General features: G+C 59.5%; 1 protein-coding gene across 5 annotated transcripts; it reads left to right on the top strand.

Moving 5' to 3' along the window:
* Positions 1-462: 462 nt before the first annotated feature.
* PITX2 (paired like homeodomain 2) lies at positions 463-18,445 on the top strand. Of its 5 annotated transcripts, none has more exons than XM_064450119.1 (6): positions 463-725; positions 6,471-6,526; positions 6,720-6,857; positions 14,176-14,439; positions 15,208-15,413; positions 17,138-18,445. In XM_064450119.1, exons 2-6 carry the CDS (start codon positions 6,481-6,483, stop codon positions 17,699-17,701), a joined length of 1,218 nt encoding a protein of 405 aa, XP_064306189.1. In that variant the 5' UTR covers positions 463-725; positions 6,471-6,480; the 3' UTR covers positions 17,702-18,445. The 5 variants fall into 5 exon arrangements, with proteins under 5 accessions (XP_064306189.1, XP_064306192.1, XP_064306188.1 ...); XM_064450118.1 differs by lacking the exon at positions 463-725 and adding an exon at positions 3,960-4,111; XM_064450120.1 differs by lacking the exons at positions 463-725; positions 14,176-14,439 and adding an exon at positions 3,960-4,111.
* The last annotated feature ends 449 nt before the right edge of the window (positions 18,446-18,894 follow it).

The raw sequence follows: 18,894 nt of genomic DNA, 5'->3' as shown, positions 1-18,894 counted from the left end.
TGCTGCATTTGAAATGTTTTCTTCTGCAACTCCCTTGCCAGGCTCGCTTCCCCTGCCCCCGAGGGCTGCTCCCCAGACCTGCCCGCGGTCCGGGTGAAGGAAAGGGGGGGCCCAGGGCTGAGCTCAACCTCTGACACCGGGCCGGAGCACGGTTTCACGCCGCCGGCCGCCCCTCGGCAGCGCCCCGCGGCTCCTCCGCGCCCGCGGGCCGGGCGGGTGGCCGGGCCGGTGACCGGGAGCCCGGAGCTGCGGGGGCTGGTGCGGGGGCGGCGGGGCGAGCACAGGGCTGCGACTGCGGCGCTGGGAGCCGGAGGCAAGAACAGTTTCTGAGCGGCTAAAAAAGTTCGGATCAGCGAACTGTGTTGCTGTCAAAGATTCCCCCCCCACGCCTTTTTTTTCTCCCTACACCCCCTCCCCCCCTTTTTATTATTTTTAAGGCAGTCGATGTGGTAATTAAGAATTTGGTGAGAGCCCGGTCAGGTCACCTCGTTTCTCAGATCAGAGCCCCATCAGAAATTCTTTCAAGTGTCCTTCTGCGTCGCCAAAGATGACAACAGCAAATCAATAAGTGCTTGAAATGAAAGGGGTTGCTGGCTAGCCCCCGAGGCTACAGATTTTCGCACCGCCGGTCTTTTTATTTTTTTTTTTTTTCTGAACTTCTCGCATTCCTTTGCACTGCCTCTCCGAGGAAGAGCTACCTTTTTATCCCTAGTCTCATGACGAAGGTAAGTGCCCTGTTAGCATCTCTATCACAGGACGGGCCCCGCCGACTCCGGCTCCGCTTCCTCGGTGGCTCCCGGGAAAGGGCGAGCCGAGAGAGCGGCCCCGGCCGCGGGCACCGGTGCCGGAGCGAGCCGGGGGTTACAGCCCTTCCTCTTCTTTTTTCCTCCTTCAAGAAGAGAAAAATAAATAGAGGGGAAAAAAGAAGGAAAAAAAAAAAAGAAAGAGAGAAAAATTAATAGAAGAGGGGTAAGGGATCAAAGAGAAGGACAATAAATACGGGAGCCGCTGCGCGAAGCTTAGATTACTCGGTGTTAACAGAGGGTGCTCCGCTCCGGTTCGCACCGCTGTCCTCACCCCTAACGTGCCCCGGTTTAACAATCGTCCTAACGACCGACGTCCTCGGGACGTTTTAATTAGGTAATTCATTACTAAGTCAATACAGGCATTTATATATTATTTTACCTCAAGTGGTTAAGCGCTAATTTCGAAATTATTATAAAACGCGAGGCATAGTAATTTTAATTTATATGCAAATCAACGAGTCCATTCGAAATGCTTTATTTTTTAACAATTACTGTATCGTAGCGCCTGGACGAACCGCCCGAATGTGCAATTTTGAAACCAGTTCTGGACAGGAAGAAAATATTCGAGCAGCCCAACAAATCAATAATGTTTGAGTGTGTTAAACATAGCCAGCTATAGGTATTTACATACTCGTTTGCTGTCAGATAAGGAGCTCAGAGAGGTGGGAGGAGAGGCTGGGGGGTGGCGGGAGGGATGGCTCGCGAGGGCTGAGATCATAATCCGGGAATGAAGAAAGTAAATGGCCCTGAATTGCCCCATCGCACACTTTGGAACATAACTCCCCTTCCCGCCGGCCCCGCAGCGCCGGCGCAGGGCGCTGAGGATGCCCGAAGGGCGGCTCCGTGCCCAGGCACCGCCGGGCTCCCTTCGCCTTTTGGCTCTTGTTGTTGTTCTTGTCGGCTATTTTTTTTTTTGTTTGCTTCTTTGTTTGTTTGTCCCTGTGCAAAAAGCCTCCCCGTTGGGCAGCGGGGAAGCAGCCCGGGTCCTCCTTCGCCTCGCCCACGCTGAGACCCGGCATCACCCGCGGAGGAGCCCCGCGGCTCCCGCCGCCGTCGGGAGCACCGCTGGCTGCGCCAGGTGCCCGCAAAACGGATAATCGCGATAGGCGTTTATGAAAACAGCTTTTCGGGGCGAGGAGTAACCCCGGCCCTCTGCCCAAGGCGCTCAGAAAGCCGGCGTGGCGGCCGGGGCCGGGAAGGAGGGCTCCCGGCCCGGGGGTTCCGCGGGTGCCGGGCCCGCCGCCGCCCCAGCCGCCGCGGGAAGGCTCCCCAGCCTCCTCGGGGGTTTTAAAGCTGTTGTCACCGCGCTGGAGGGAGGGGGGAGCCAGACTATAAATACAGCCGCCGCGGCCTTTGCTCGCCCTGAAATCTATTATTACATTTATTGCTTTGACAGAAGGGGGGGAAGAGAAAAAAAAAAAATTGAAATCCGCGTATTAAGTCGGCTCCGCAGTTTCCAGACACCCTGGAACCCCTCTTCCACGGCAGCATGTCTAATGTATTCCCTGGTGATTCTGGGCATTAATTAGTTGTTTAATAGGAGTATGACTAAAAATGTAAAAGAAGGATTAGGAGCGTGAAACGTATGTCCAGCTCCTTCCACGCACTCGGGGAGGGAATGAAAATCACCCTGTATCTTATGTTTCTCCGGGAGCCATTTGCATTTCCCACCAGCTGCTCACTTCAGCCGCTCCGGCCCTGGGGCGGCCGGAGCGGGGCGCGGAGGAGCCGTGGGCGCGGAGCCGTGGGAGCGAAGCCGCTCCGCGGCCGCGCAGCGAAGGCGGGCGCAGCAGCCTGCCTTGCCTTCCCTCTCCAAAGAACAGCGGGGCCGGGGGGGGTGTGGGGAAGGTGCGCCCCGGAGCAACCGGTTTGTTTTTCCCGGGGAACCGCGAGTGCGGGGTGGGAGCTCGGCGTCTCCCTCAGCGCCCGCTCCTTCCTCGGACGCGCGGGGAAACTGGATTTCACCTGGCGGAGCGCTGCCAAGGACAGAAGCGCAGGTAGCCGAGGCCACACTTAATTAATTTATTTCTCCTCAGAAAAACTCCCACGCGATTTCACTTCCTTGCGAGAGGAAGCAACCCCCTCCGCCCGGCGCGGCAGCTGCCGCGGCGTCGCCTTCGAAGGGCTCCCACCGGCAGCGGCGGCGCTGCGGGATGCGGCGGAGCTTCCCCGGGAGCCGCCGGCCGAACGACCCGCTGGAAACTTGGCCGCTTCCACGGGCTGGCCGTCCCCCTCCGGCAACAATTGCCTAGCCCCCTGCCCACGCCTAGAAATAACTAAAATTCACTCCAGGCTGAAGTAATTTAAAATTAGCCACAAACAGATCAGGTGCAACCTCCGAGTGAAGAAAGCGCCTATTTTATTTTCGCGTGGTCCCTCTAGAAACAAAGCCGCGGAAACGCTGCGAGGAAAAGCGATCGCTTTAGTTTGGTCTAAACGGAGATATCCGACTTCGTTATTTTCTTAAACACGGGAATGCATCGCAAAATCGAAAACAAATCCCCCCTCCCGGCGCCAGCTCGGTGTTTGGGGGGAAAAGGGGGAGAGAGCCTCCCGTAGTGGTTTCTCGCTATCGTCCGTGATGGAGGCAGGGCGAGTAACGGAGGCGAGCGGCAGGGATTCGGCTACTCCAGCCCTGCGCCGGCCCAACGGGCGCGAACAGGAACCCCCGGGATTTAAAAAAAAATATATAGAAAAAGTTTAAAAAATATACAAAAAAAGTGGGTTAAAAAAGGAAACCTCTCACAATGGGTTGGCGATCCCTCTTCACACCTGGTGCAAGGACGGCCGCCGGCCCGGCCCGGGAAACTTTGGCCACAGTTACTTGTCCCGGCCGGGGCGGGCGGGGCGAAGCGGGGCGCGCCTTGCGCGGGCGCGGAGGGGCCGGGGCCGCCGCCGCCGTCCTCCCTCACCTCGGTTCTCCTCTGGCTACCCAGCCCGCCGCCGCCGCCTTTTGTCCTTCCTCCTGCCCCCTCCGCGGCCGGGGACCGCCGCCGCGCTCGTCCCCGCGGAGCGCCGCGGAGCACCGCGGAGCCGCCCGGCACGGCACGGCCCGGCCCCGCGGCGGCGGCGGGGCGCGTTCGACGGAGCGTGTGTGACGTCAGGGCCCGGGGAGGCGGGCGGGGCGGGGCGGGGGCGCGAGAGGGCCGGGGAGGGAGGGAAGGAGGGAGGGAGGGAAGGAGGGAGCCAGCGGCGGCGGCTCCGCGGCCCCGCAGCCAGCGCAGGAGCCCGGCGCGGCCCCGCCGCCCCCGGCAGCACCGGCACCAGCAGCGCCAGCAGCGGGGCGGACAGCGCGGACAGCCCCGGTGAGTGGCGGGGGGTCCCGGGGGGTGCCGGCGGGCGGGCGCGGGCTGCGGAGCCACGGAGCCGGGCGGTCCCGGCTCGGCGCTCCCCGGGACGGGAGCGGGGCCGCGGGCGGCCGCTGCGGGCTGGAGGTGCTGATGTCCTTCCGGGCGGCTGCGGCCCGTCCCGCAGGGCTGGCGGCGAGGGGAGCCCCCGCTGCCCCCAACCCGTTACCCCGCCGTGCCGGCCACGGCTTCCCCCGGTGGGGCGGCCGCGGGGAGTACCGGTCTCGCAAGAGCGGCCGCGGAGGCAGCGCCTTCCCGCCGCGGGGCCGCGCACCGGGGCGGGGGGACGGGACGGCAGCGGCGGGGGGGGACAGGGACGGTAGGGGCGCCGGGAAATCGGGATCCGCCGCGCCGGCTGCAGGCTCGGCGGCTGGGACCCCCCGGCACCCCCCGCGGGGGGAGCGGCGGGGCCCGGCCGCCCCTGCGGGCACCGCGGAGGGACAGGCCCCGCACCGAGCTCCCCGTTCGCCGGGAAGCCGCCGCCAGCGGCCGCGGGCCTCTGAGCAAAAACCCTCCCGCCGAAATCACGGAGCTCGGTATTTCGGGCGTTGCTGAGATATTTGCCGGTGGACTTTGGTTGGGGGGGGGGGCTTGTGTTGGGTCGGTTTTGGGGTTTTTTGGTTGTTGGGGTTTTTTCTCCTCGAAAAAAAAATAGCGGTAGATACCGATAAAGAACAAACAAATCCCGCGTGACCCTGCTTTTTTGCCCGCGCCCTGCAGCGGCTCCGGCCGGGGCGCTCCGAGCAGGTTGCTGCTGAGCGGGCCCCGCAAAGCCGCGGAGAAAGGGAAAGCTGGCCCGGCTGACGGCTGCTGGGGCGGCGAGTGCACGGAGGGATTTAATTGCGAGCGGAGGAGTGCTCGGAGAAATGGAAATGGAAAAAGCAAGTGGAGTTGCTTTCATTATTTGAATCGCCGGGCCGGAGACAATAGGAAAAGGCTTTTCGCTGCCCCTCGGCCCCGCGCTGCGACGTGGTTTGCGACAAAAATTAGAAGAGGATACTGAGAGGAGGAAGGGAAGGAGGAGTGCGGGCGCCTGAGAGCGAGGAAGGAATGATAATCCGTCCGGGAAAGGCGCTTTTCTCCGAGGAGACCGGCGACTCAGGAGAGAGGAAAAAACTTCCCCTCGGTGGCGGTGCGTGTGCGTGGGGGGAGCCGTGCGCCTCCACCCGTGGGATAAACCTGCCATCGAGGCAGGCGGCGGGAGAGGGCGGCTGGATTTGTCGCGCAGGACTAATCTGGACGGAGACCTGTCCCGATTTAAGGACCGTCGGCGAAGAATTAACGTTCTTTTAATCGCCTCCCCGATTAATTTAGGCACGGTCCGTGCGCTAGGCCCGGCTGCTGGAGGGAGCGGCGTTTCTCCTTTCGGCTTTGAGCAGAAGCCGCCGTGTCACTGTGAGACCCGGAGGGGTCTCGATAACGGCACCTTCCCATTCCCCCGTTTCCCCCCTTTTTTTCTTTTTCCTTTCCTCCCCCCCCCCCCCCCCGCCCCCACCTCCCGCCTTTCCTCCCCTTTTTCCCCTCTCCCGGGGGCGGCTGGCGCTGCCCATCCCAAACGTGCCTCGGCTCCAGGCTGCCGCATTTCTAAGCAGCAGCTAATAACGCGCCCTGTTCAGACATTAAAAAGGAGGCGAAGAAGAAGAAGAGGAAAGATTACCGAAATGGTGGTGACATGCAAATTTCCCCCGAAATTATCATAAGTAAACATTTGAAGCCTGGACTAATAAAATCCCATCTGTGTTACTTCATATCGAGTTAGTAGAGAGCTGTGATAATGAATTTTGTAATATCTCACGAACAGACATCTCAATCAGGCACTAATCCCGAGATTTTACTGCCCAACCTCTCCGGCCGGGGGAGGCGCCGGCGGCGGCCGGAGGGCGCGGAGGCGCAGCCGGGGAGCGGGACCTCGGTGGGCGCAACAGCGGCCGCGCATCTCCCGCCGCGCGTGGGGCCCGGCTGCCGCCCCACGGCACCCCTGGCACCGGGGTCGGGGTGGCCCGGGGCAGAGCCCGGCCGCGAGGTTCGCGGACGCTCCGCCACGTCCCCAAATAACGAGGGGTGGAAGGAGGCCGGGCGGCCCGACGGGCTGGGGAACCGCCACGGGGGTTTGCACCTACCCCGGGGGGTGACACGGGTGGGACCCGAGATGGAAGCAGGGGGTAGGAGGCACCGTGCGGACACGGCCGGGAAAAGGTGGGGGTCCCGGCATTGTCGCTGCGACGTGGCTGCCCGGCGGCTGGGTTTCTCTTTTCCATCTATTTTTCCACTCCCGGAATTATTGTTTTTAAAACTCCGGTGCCTTCGTCTTTTACAGGTAACGGGTAATGGAGTCCAACTGCCGCAAACTTGTCTCCGCCTGTGTTCAGCTAGGTAAGAGAGACCATCTCCCGCCGGGCCGGAGGCACAGCGGCTGCGGTGCGGTGCGCGGGTGCGGTTCGCGAGTGCGGGGCCGGTCGGGGCGGCGCCGCCTCCGCCGAGGGGTGCGCAGCAGCGGGCGCTGACCGCCTCTCCCCTCTGTGTGTGTCCGTGTGTCCCCCGCCCCGCCCCGTGTCCCCGTCCCCAGGGGTGCAGCCCGCCGCCGTCGAGTGTCTTTTCTCCAAGGAGGCGGACATCAAAAAGGGGGAGCTCAGCGAGGCGCCGGAGGGCCGCAAGGAGCCCGCCGGCAGCAAGCTCTTCGGGCGGCCGCCCCCCAGCGCCAATGGTAAGCGGCGCCCCCCTCCTCCCTCCCTCCCTCCCTCCTTCTCCTCCCCCCCGTCCTCCGCGCCCCCTCCGCGCCCCTCCGCGGGCCGCGCTGCTGGGGCAGCGGGCGGGAGCTCCGCGCCGGGCCCGCCTGCGCGGCGCCAGGGCGCCCCCTGCTGCCCGACGGCCGCCGCTTGCGCCGAAGATGCGCGGCCGCGCGCCCGGCCGTCCCTTGCGCCGAAGATGCGCGGCCGCGGGGGAAGGGGAAGGGGAGGGGGTGCACGGCACCCCGCGGCTGCAGGCGCGCACTGAGGGCCGCCGGCAGCACCGCCCCCCTCCCCAAAAAAAAGCACGCCTGTCAGCGCGCCTTTCGGATACCGGCAGCGTCGCGCTCGTATTTATTTTTATTTCCTATTTTTTGACACACACCCACACCCCGCCCGCCCCCGCCCGTAGACAAGCCGCCGGCCCGCTCCTGCCCCCAGAGGCGGGCAGCGCCCCGTCTGCAGCAGAGCCGGCTCCTGCCTGCTCTTCCCCTGCCCCTTGCAGGGGGTCTGGTAGGCGACCCCGAGGGGCGGTAAAGAAAAACAGCAATGCAAACATATTACAAAGAAGAAAACAAGCGCTCTGTATTTCGAGAGACTGTTTAATCCAAGATAAACGTAATTTTGTTTAAATAAAATATATTAACCTGAATTAATAATACAGGAAACTAGAGTGAATTAATAATGCACGTATCCCTGGTCCCGTGGTTAAACACTCCCTTGTAAGAATACTGTATTAACCCTGTTTGGCCAAACAGCTCGCTGTTTCCCAAACAACACCCAGTGATTTCAGGAGGAGCCGCGTCTCCTTCCCGAGCCCACCCTCCCGCGGAGACTTTAAGCAGGATTTGCTAGCTGGACATCAAACCCCCTAGGAGAAGAAACGCTTAGGCTAAAGGAAGGTTAGCGCGCAAAATCCGGGGTAATTCCAAACGCAAAGGTATTACGAGCCGATAATTTTTAATCCCGGAAACATACACGATATTAAATTGTGCACAAATAGGCTTTAGCAAGGTCTGGCGCTTTTTCCCTCCGCCGGTAATAAGTGTTAAACAATGTGGAAAGGAAGGGTGACATTGCTTTCTATATGGTTTGCAAATAAGAAAGGCCTTTTTACCCTCCCCTGCCTTTCCCTCCCGACGAACAGGTGGTCTTAATCAAAGCCCTTAGCGCGATCTAACGGGAAAGTGGGGACCCTTCTGATATAATAAATTTATGAGCCCTTCCACGCCAGCTTTATTCGACTAAGTATTTATAAAAGTAATAGCCACATATGCTCCCTGACACGGTAACTTTTGCTTCCTCTGCTGAGAAACAAATGGTTATTTTCTTAACCATCAATTATGAACCCGGATTATTGTAGTACACGCAAAATTTCCTGCCTCGTCACCGTGTCAGCCGGCCGGGTTTTTACCCGTCGGGCTACAGGGGAAATTGCTGTCCAAACACCTTTAATGCCATTAATTAAAATAAAAGGCGGAATCCAAGAAGCGACGCGGGTTGCCCATCGGCGGGGAAGGGAAGCGCGGAACGACCGCGGACGCGGACATGTCCCTACAGATGTGGGGACATGCCGCTGCAGATGTGGGGATGATCCCTGTGCGCAGCCCCAGCCCGTGTCTCTGTGCGATGGAAAATGGCAAGATCTGAGACGCCCTGAGCTGCTGGGGCGACTCGCTGCAGATCGTTGAAAAAACGGAGAAATCACGAGTGTTTTCTCGTGATTCCGTGGGGTTTTGTTGGGTCTGGGCTTCGATTTGCTGTAAATCGCGCGGTGGTCGTTGATTTTTGTCTCGCCTGACTGTCAGGACGTCGCGCTTCCTGGGATTTACCTCCCAAAAAGTCTGGACCTCGGGGCGGGCTGGGTGGGAGGCGGGGAAGGGGAGCAGGGGGGTCTGGGGGAGACACCAGCCCACCCCCACCCCGGTCAGAGTTCAGCTTCGGAAATTGCGAGGGCGGTCAGGTAATTTCGCGAGTTAGGCACCACTCGGGGGCACAAGGAGAATAATCGCTGACTAGCGGCATTGGCAATGATTGTAAAAAAGGCGAATGTTTGGTCAAATCCATGTGAAGGGGGGAAACGAAATTCAGTAGGGGACCCCGCAAAACGACACGGGCGCGCCGGGTTCCCGCGGGGAGGGAGGCTTATTCCAGAAGAAACGGGTCCGTGGCCACGCCGGGGAAAGGCGAACGGGAAAGTAGGAAACTCTTAATTGCAGCCCGGGGTGTCAAACGCAGCCCGGCGGGCGTCGTGTTTGCCCGGAGAGCCGGGAAAATTGCTGCTGGGCGGCCAGTCCCGCAAAATTAGGAAAACTTCAGCACCCGCTTCGACAGCCCCACAGCACGCGTTAATGGTTGCCGGTGGGTTTGTTCGAATAATTTTTATGCAGGGCGGGAGGATGCTTAAACTATTAGTGTGTATAAGCGTATGTGCGTATGTAAGCAATACGGTTTGTCAGCGGTGTGAATTCTACTTCAGGAATCCTTTCCTGTAATCGATAATCTGGGTATTGCTGAAACAGCAGCCTCCGACATAAAACGCTGAAATTGCGTTCCGCCTGATATCATCGTGAAGCATCACAAATTGATTGTTTCAACTCTTAAAAATACGGATATCTATCTATCTATCTATCTATCTATCTATCTATCTATCTATCTATCTATCTATCTATCTATCTATCTATCTATCTATCTATCTATCTATCTATCTACCTACCTACCTACCTACCTACCTACCTACCTACCTACCTACCTACCTACCTACCTACCTACCTTCTTTGGTCCGAATATTCCGTAACTTAGGATCTTTTTTCCTAAAACGAGAACGCCGCGGCCGCTCGAGCTTTCCGCCCGGGCCGGCGGCGGACGCGGCACCGTGCAGCGCCAACGGCCTCGGCGCCTTTTTGGAGCCCCGGGACGGGGTGGGCGCGCAGCCTCCGCCCCCGCGGGAGGGAGCGGGCGCGGGGGGGGCCGAGGCGGAGCCGGAGCGGAGGCGGCCGGCCGGACTGAGCCACACAAGGCGGTCACATTCGTCCCCGGAGCTCCTACCCGAGCGGCGGAGCCGGGCTTTCCTCCCGCCGGGGCGGCGGCGCGCCCCCGGTGCGCTGCCCCTGCGCGGCGCGGCGGAAGCTGCGCGCCCCTTCCCGCAGCCTCCGCCGAGCGCAAATTAAAAGTTATTTATTGCGCTTCGGATATATAACCCTTCCCCCCCCCTCTTCTCCGTCGTCGTCGTCTGAGAATAATATATGCAGCAGTTGTTAGCCTCACTCCAGGGAAAACTAAATGTATAACGAAAGCTTATTCGTGAGCAGGAATATACTAACGGAACAATCTGATGTCTTCTTAATCCTACGTAAAAAGCTCTGTAGTCTTCCTAATATTGACTGAATGGGTAATTAATGGCTCTTCATCGAGGAGAATACCCGGTAATCCGAGATAGGCGAAAGACAACAAGCCAAAGGTAAAAGACAACAGGACTAGCTGGAGACTCTGCATAAGAACCAATTTATCCATTTAGGAGAGTATTACGCCTAGAAACAACGATCCCGTAAGGAGATAAAGTGGGAAAATAAGCACCCGCCGTAGGTCTGGTCACCCCCGGCACCCCCAGCCGAGAGCTCGGCTCCCGCTCCCGGCCCCGCTCCCCGCCCGCCCGCCTCCCGCACCGGGGCCAGCATCGGGGACCCCGGAGGTCGAAAAACGCTCTCCGGGAGTGACAAAAAATATTACAAGATTACAAAGGAAATGCAGAAGGTGGAGCGAGGTGGGGAGCAGCCCCAAACCCCCATTTTTCGCTGCCCTCCGGCCCCCCGAGGCGCGGCCCCAGCAAGCCCGGCAGCACCGGGCGAAAGGGGAAGGAGGGAATTCTCCCAAATAGTTTTTTTTTGGGGGGGTGCAGCACCCTCGCAGCAGGCGGTACGCGGGTGAGCCGGCCGGGGTGGCTTCGCGGATAGGAACCGAACCTGAAAGGGGACGGGAGCTTCCAGCAGGGGGGAAAAAAAAAAGAAAAAAAAATTGAAAACACTTTTGACATTTTAATTGAAACCTTTACCTCTAATATATTACTTGGGTGGCTACAATTAGGTTGTTTTTCGATTGGCTGACAGCTTTTAAAATATTATTTCACTCGGGAAATAAAAGCTTCATCTCAGATTATAGGTGGGTATTTTTGGATTTACGTGATTTATGATCACCATGACAACTAATGCTGCGTGGTAGCTCCCCTCCTGCCCGAGGTGGGGGAGTTTTAATCAAAGGCATGTAACGAAATGCCGGCACCCTCGCTTTTTGGGCTGCCGGGACCCGGGACGGTGCTATGTCCCGATTCTGGAGACGGCCGGGGGGCCTGTCCCGGCTGGGACTGGGGCTCCCTTCCCCGAGGGAGCGGGCCGGGACCCGCCTGCCCCCCCCGAGGCTTCCGGGACGGCGGGGGCCGCGGCGGGGCGGGCACCGGCGCTGCGCCCGGCAAGCGCGTAAAGCGCGTAAAAAGCGCCCTGCGCCGCGCAGCCGATAGGGAAATTTTGTTCTGAGTCGCGGCGGAAGCAGCCAGCATTTCCCCAAACTGACTAAAACTGAATGAAGGAAAAAAAAAAAAAAAAAAAAAAAGGAAAGGAAAGGTGGGGAAAGGGCTCATCTGCGAGAGGGCTGCATTGTCCCGCTGACAAAAAAGAAACGGGGGGATAGCACCGTATCCCCTCTCCCTCCGGTTCCCCCCCCCCCGCCCCCCGGGGCTTTGCAGGCTGGTTACGACCCCGACGTGGGGCTGGCGAGGGGCAGCGCCCCCTCCCCGCGCCCCTCGCAGCGGAGCCGGAGCCGCGCCCGCGGCCTTGGCGCGGTCCCGCCGTGGGGAAAGTGTGAGGGGGGCCTGGGGGGTGGGGGGGACACACACGGATTTCTGGGTGCAGGACCACGGAGGTAGGGAGAGGTTAAGAAGAAAGGGGGATGTGATTGGTAAACAAATTGTGCAGAACGGAGCTGGATTCATATTGACTTAGTTATAGGTCATCTGCTGCCGGTGCAAAGGGAGGAAATATTTACTTTACACATATACTTTATGATCTTGGGGGAATTAGAGGAAATTCAATAAGAAAACGGCTAGAATCATTTTAAACCCCCTATTTAAAAGACTTAAGCAAATTAGAGTCTTATCAGATTAAAATCCACTACAAATGTAAGAGCATTGTCTCCGTCGAAACGCTGTGGGGTCTGAGGAAAGAGATTCTTTGCCAAATCTCAGGGATAAAAACACGTCATTTAAACAGCAGATAATGAGCAGAATGTAAATTAATTTAACCTTCTTTACTAACAGGCTGCGAAAGTAATATGTATAATTTAGCGATAAGTAAGATCGCGAGGGATGATGCGTACCTGGAACGAGCATCAGCGGCTAAAAGAAAGACCCTTGCGGGGTGGGGGTGGGGGGCGGGGGGGGGGCAGGGCGGGGTTGGAGGGGGAAGCAACGGGTTAGAGGAAAGTTTGGGTGCTGCGATGTGGCTGCGGAGAGTCACAGCAAGGGGAAGCCTTCGGTAACTTTTCGATGCCCTCGCCTGTGCGGGGGAAGTGAAGATAGAGGCGCAACCCGCATTTTCCACGCCGGGGCTCCCCCGGGCTCCCCACCCCTCGGCTCCCCGGGGCAGCGCCGGCGCTGCGGGGACAGGGCTCGGGAACGGGCTTCTCTGCCCCGGGACATCCCGGCCAACGCGGGAGGGCATCCCGCCCCCGCGCTAGACCCGCTGGAAACAGCCCCGCTCCTCCTTGCGCCGCCGAGACCGGCGTCCACAGCAGCCTCGCCCCCGCGCTACACGCGGGCCCGTGAGCGGGGACGGCGGGACGGGGCGGCCCGTCCCCCTGCAGCCGCAGCCCGGTGGGGCGCGAGGGGGTCAAGTCCTGCCCCCGCACCCCCCAAAAATAAAACCTCAGAGGAGGGCGGGCCGACGTGGGAGCGATTTGCGGGCTGGCGGCCGACCCAGTGCGGGGCTTGGCCAAACTCTGCAAAGGGCTTCCGTGGGCGCGGGTTCGGGGGCGCCGCGCCGGGAAGCGGGACCCGGCCGAGAGTGGGGAGCGATCCCTGCGGATCAGTGCGGGGATACGGTGTAAAGCCGGGGTGGGAAATCCTCCCCGGGGGCTCGCTGGTGGAGACCCCGGCCGGCTGCAAGGAGCGGGCGGGAATGGCAGTGCCAGCGAGAGGGTTTTTCCCCGCCTCCGGTGCAGGCGGAGGGGGACTGCGAGCGCCACGGGGGCGGGATGGACGGGCTCTTCCTCACTCCTTTGGGTGTGATGTCGAGCTTTCCGTAGCCGCGCCGCAGAGGGGTGGTTATTGTCGTCGTTCGCGTTTAGTTGTTGTAGCTGTTACTGCTACTATTGCTGTCACCGGCCAGCGACCCGCCGTCTAACCGGCCGCGCACCCCTCCCGTTTGGTTTCCACCCCCTCCGTAACGAGGGAATCGGGCCCGGGGCTTCCTCGCTTCTTTCCTCCTTGCTGCAGCGCCTCTCTCCGTGCCGAGCGTTCCGCCCCTCACCCGCGCAGGTCCGCGAGTGCGGAAGGCGGCGCGGAGGGGCGCGGAGCGGGCGTGCCCGGAGCCGCCCCGACGGGGCGGCCGGCGGAGGCCGGGCTCTCCGGGCGCGGGTACCACCCGCGGGGCAAACCGGGGGGTAAAACGCGAGGGTTTTTTTGGGGAGTGGGTGGGGGTGCGCCCGCTGCCGGGAGAGCGCGGGGGGCGGCCGGGGCCGCGCGGGGCGGGGCGCAGGGCGGGGCGCGGGGCGGGGCGCGGCGGCGGCGACGGGGCGGGGCGGGGGCGGGGCGGGGGCGGGTGACGTGCCGGCGCGGGGAAGGCCGCCGCCGGTTTAAGATGTCAGGCCAAGAGGGAAGCGGGCTGAGCTGATGCGGTGCGGGGCCGGCCGCGGCGCGGCGCGGGTCCATGCGCGGGCAGCGGAGGGGAGCGCCCCGCGGAGCGCCGCCGCGCCTCGCCGCCCCCGCCCCGCGGAGCCCCGCGGCGGGCCGGGGGCCGCCGGCCGGGGAGCAGCCGTGTCGCCGTGACGGCTCTTGCAGGACCGGACTCGCCCGCTCGCCTGTCGCGGCCGCCGCCGCCGCACCCCCCCGGGCGGCGGGGGCTCCTGGGCTTGCCGTGCCGCCCGAGCGCTAGCCCTGCCGGCCCCGGCGTGGGTCCCCGCCCAGCAGCCCTGACCCCCCCGGAGCCGCGGGGCAGCTCCGCGCCCGCGGAGGGGGCGCCGCGCCGACCCTCCTACACGTACCGACACCTACAGACACACGCACCCCTTCTCCTACCGACCCCCCAGGCGCGCACGTAGAATTTGGCGTCCTTTTGCCGATGAACTGCATGAAGGACCCGTTAAGCCTGGAGCGCCTGGGAGCCGGGAATAAGCTCTGCTCCTCCTCACCTTCCTCCTCCTCCTCATCTTCATCATCTTGCCACCACCACCAGCCCGCGCTGGCCATGGCGACGGCGCTGGCGCCGGGGCAGGCGCGCTCCTCCCTGGAGTCCGCCAAGCACCGGCTGGAGGTGCACACCATCTCCGACACCTCCAGCCCCGAGGCCGCAGGTAAGAGGGGGCGAGCGGCAGGGACCCCCGGCCGCCGGCGTCCCGCTGCCCTGCCCGGCCCGGCCCGGTTGGCGGCACCGGCAGCCCCGCCGCGCCCCGCACCCGAGCCGCGACCCGGTTCGTGGCTTTTTTTCGCGTGCGGTGTCTGTGTGTGCCGGCGTATAGAAAGATAATGACATGCGTAGGGATAAGGGTAGGCGAATGGCATGTACAGCGGCGGGCGAGTGGTACGGACACGGATGGGCGAATAATACGGATACCGGGCGACGAATAATATAGGTAGAGGCGGACAAATACGGGTAGAGACGGGAGAATGATGCGGGCACAGACGGGCGAATAATTGGGACGGGGCAGAGGGACAGCGCGATACAGGCATGCGAAAAATATAGGCAGAGACAGGCAGATAATATGGATTACATACGTGCAGATGGGAGAGCAATACGGATACAGAGAAGCGAAAAACGTGCACGTATCGATGGGCGAAAAACTTGCATACGGAGAGGCGGCTCCGTGCCTCTGCCCCGGCGGCGACGGCTCATCCGTGAGGAGCCCACCCACCCGCGGGTGCCCGCGGAGGGGCCGGGGCGGCGAGAGGCCGGGCGGGTTAATCATTAGACCGCCGAGCGGCAGCAGGGGCGGCCCGCGGGATGCGGCGGCGTGGGGACGAGCCCTTCCCCAGGCGCGGGAGAAGAGGCTCCGGGAGCTGAGGCGCCCTTGTTTTCCGCCTTGTTGTTTTTGGTTTTTTTTTTTTGTTTCCCCCCCTTACAGAGAAAGATAAGAGCCAGCAGAGCAAGAACGAGGATGCGGGGCCCGAGGACCCCTCCAAGAAGAAGAGGCAGCGGCGGCAGCGGACTCACTTCACCAGCCAGCAGCTGCAGGAGCTGGAGGCCACCTTCCAGCGGAATCGCTACCCGGACATGTCCACCCGGGAGGAGATCGCCGTCTGGACCAACCTCACCGAGGCCAGGGTTAGGGTAAGTCCCGACACGACACCCCGGCTCCGAGCAGCGGGCGTCGGAGGGGGGGCGGTGGGGGGTGGGGGGAGAAAGGGGAGGAGGGCTGAAATGTTTGCAGCTGCTTTCGATTTCGGTTTGTATGCAAACTTCAGAGCCTTTGCACAAAAGCGGGGCAGAGCAGGGCATTTCTGTCAAAGCGAGACAGATTGGGATATCTCTCTCTCTCTCCCTCTCTCCGGAATATGGTTCGCTGCACGTTTCGCCCTCACCGTGCAATGCGTCCTGCTCCTTTTGATCGAAACGCTAATGAAAACATTAGCCAAGAAAGCAACTTGGAACAGGCTGCAACCTGCGCTGCCTCTAATGAGAAAAAGATGTAAAATACACAAGGGCTTTTACTTCACTCCGAGGCACTCGCGACGTGCCCTTCCTTGCATTTTCTCTTTCTTTTGGTTTCACAATTCGACGAGCGTCTCTCTCCGCCCTTTCCCCCCCTCCGAGATTTATGGGACCATCACGGCGCTGCAGAGATGCCGAGGCCGAGTCCTGCTCGCCTGCAAACGCCGCGCTGAGGGGGGGTGGGGGAACCACCCAAAAAAGCCCCCAAACGGGCAGAAAGCCCAGATTTTCGGAGCTCCCCACCGCCATAAATCCTCTCCCCGCGGTCGCTTGAGGAAAGGGAGAGAGTGAGAAGCGGGGGCGGCAGCGAGCGGGGCCGGCCTTCCCCGGTGTGCGGGGAGCGGGGCCCGGCCGGGGCCGGCGCGTCTCCGGAGCACGGCGCGGTGTCGGGCGCGGGGCGGCTTTTGCGCGGGGGCGGGGGTTGGTTTCGGGCGGCGCGGTGCCGTCAGACGGGGCCCCCCTGTCCCCGCCGTGCCCGAGGGGGCTCCTGCAAACACCCCGGGGCAGGGGGCGGCTCCAATCCACACGGCGAGGCGGCTGCTGGCGGCTGCCCGACGGGTCAGACACCCAGATGTGGATTGGGAAAGGGCACGTTTTCCCATTGTCTGCGGGAGGGTCCCTCGGATCTCATTTAGCACGTTGTTAAATTGAAGTGTTTTCTTTTTCTTCTCTCTCTCTCTCCCCCCCCCCCCTTTTTTTTTTTTTCCACCAAAGAGCAGTCGAACAAGTTTGTTTAGAAAGTGGGTTTCGGCTCTGGAAGCTTTCGCGCAGGAGGAACTCGTAGCTTTAACAAACTGAAGCGAGGATTTATTAGTTGTTGGCTTCCCCCTCCTTCCCCGTAATAGGAAACATCGCCTTAAAATTCCGCGGGTTTCCAGGCGTTTTGCCCTCGCTTTTGCACTTTTGTGTTTCCCCTGGATGGCTCCAGCGCGGAACAAGCCAAGGAAGGAGGCGGGGGGGAAGAGAAACGAGAGGGGAAAAAAAAGAAGTTAGAAAAGAAGGAAGCGTTGGCCTCTGGAGCGAATTAGGGCATCGCAAATTACGCCGGAGGGTGCGGGGGGGGGGGGGCGCGGAACTGCCCCGCTAAACCCCGGCGGCACCGGGGGATGCGGGGGATGCCCGGCGGCCCCGGCCCCGCGCGGGGCTCCGCACAGGAGGCGGCGAACCTCTGTGTGTGTATATCTCTGTACGTACACCGTTTTATATCTATTTCTTTATATATATGTACGTACGGACACGCTCGGCTGTTGGCCCGAGAGCTTGCGAAGGGCCGCGGTGGTGGCTCCTGACTAACTCGCGTCTCGCATCTCCCTCCCTTCCTCCCTCTCCCCCCGTTTCCAAAGGTTTGGTTCAAGAACCGCAGAGCCAAATGGAGAAAGAGAGAAAGGAACCAGCAAGCCGAGCTTTGCAAAAACGGCTTCGGTCCACAGTTTAACGGCCTCATGCAGCCCTACGATGACATGTACCCCGGCTACTCGTACAACAACTGGGCAGCCAAGGGCCTGACCTCCGCTTCCCTCTCCACCAAAAGCTTTCCTTTCTTCAACTCCATGAATGTCAACCCTCTGTCTTCTCAGAGCATGTTCTCCCCTCCAAACTCCATCTCCTCCATGAGTATGTCTTCAAGCATGGTACCCTCGGCAGTCACCGGGGTCCCCGGCTCCAGCCTCAACAGCCTGAATAACTTGAACAACTTGAGCAATCCCTCCCTGAATTCTGCGGTGCCAACGCCAGCCTGTCCTTATGCTCCTCCAACACCTCCGTATGTTTATAGGGACACATGTAACTCGAGCTTGGCGAGTCTGAGACTTAAAGCCAAGCAGCACTCCAGTTTTGGCTATGCCAGCGTGCAGAACCCCGCTTCCAACCTGAGCGCTTGCCAGTACGCGGTGGACAGACCCGTGTGAGGCGCCCGAGTAGGAAACACTGCATGGGAATCCCTCCCCACTTCCCGCAGAGACTGAGAGTTACGCTAGAAAGTAATGGGCACTAGAGAGAAAGAGAAAGGAGGAAAAATCCGAGGCAGAGAGAGAGAGAGAGAGGAAAAAAAGAGGAAACCACTGAAATAAGATAGTTCCTTTGTTTTCAAAGGACCTCCTGCAGATTCTGAGATCTTTCTTTCACTAAGAGTATTTCAACAGTTACAAGGACATATATATATATATATATATGGACAAATGTTTGACTGGATATGATATGACATTTTAATGTTACTATAAGCTTGTTATTTTTTAAGTTTAGCATTGTTAACATAAAAAAATGACTGAAAGGATGTATATATATCGAAATGTCAAATTAATTTTATAAAAGCAGTTGTTAGTAATATCACAACAGTGTTTTTAAAAGGTTAGGCTTTAAAATAAAGCATGTTACACAGAAGCGATTAGGATTTTTTCGCTTGCGAGCAAGGGAATGTATATACTAAATGCGACACTGTATGTTTCTAACATATAATTATTAAAAAAAAAAAGACCATTGTGTGAATATCAGTTTTAGAATAGTACCTCTGGTGGATGCAATGATGTTTCTGATATTGCAATGTAAAACATGCCCTGTGTATAACATTTCGTACAATATTATTGTTTTACTTTTCAGCAAACATGAAAAAAAAAATGTGTTTTATTTCATGGGAGTAAAATATACAGCATACAGTTTTGTCTGGATTTTTATTTACTGAGCCAAGCTGCGCAGCGGTAACTGCTCTGCAGTGATTGACTGATCGTTGATACTGGATCTCGTTCTCTGGAAACACAGGGCTGTACTTTTTATTGCAATACAAATAAATGCTGGCATTTTTTTCACGTTCAAAAAAAACCACAAAGAAAATAAAAGAAAAAACCCAAGCCTCGCGTTAACGTTGCGTGCTAGAGAACCGCGAGGCTCAGACACGCTGCCTTCCGTGCAGCGGGATCCCTTTATTCCCCCGCGCAGCCCCGAGAAAATGGATTATTTGACATCGTTGGCCTCTAGAATTACCAGCCACAAAGTTGCTGTATCTCGAGCATAAATTTCTCCCGCTGTGAAGGAAGCTTTTATTACATTAAAGAAGAGGGGGTGGAAAAAAAAAAGAAAGAAAAAAAAAAAAAGGAAAAGAAAAGCC

Source organism: Phalacrocorax carbo, chromosome 4 (assembly GCF_963921805.1).
Source record: "Phalacrocorax carbo chromosome 4, bPhaCar2.1, whole genome shotgun sequence".
Classification (NCBI taxonomy): domain Eukaryota; kingdom Metazoa; phylum Chordata; class Aves; order Suliformes; family Phalacrocoracidae; genus Phalacrocorax; species Phalacrocorax carbo.
The sequence above is the reverse complement of the archived record's forward strand: the minus strand, read 5'-3'. Positions and strand labels throughout refer to the sequence as shown.

Excerpts from the sequence above, each read along its gene's own strand:
- PITX2 (XM_064450119.1), top strand. The coding sequence starts at position 6,481 with ATGGAGTCCAACTGCCGCAAACTTGTCTCCGCCTGTGTTCAGCTAG. Across the intron at positions 6,527-6,719 it reads CTCCGCCTGTGTTCAGCTAG|GGGTGCAGCCCGCCGCCGTC; the intron begins GTAAGAGAGACC and ends CCCCGTCCCCAG. Across the intron at positions 6,858-14,175 it reads GCCGCCCCCCAGCGCCAATG|GCGCGCACGTAGAATTTGGC; the intron begins GTAAGCGGCGCC and ends CCGACCCCCCAG.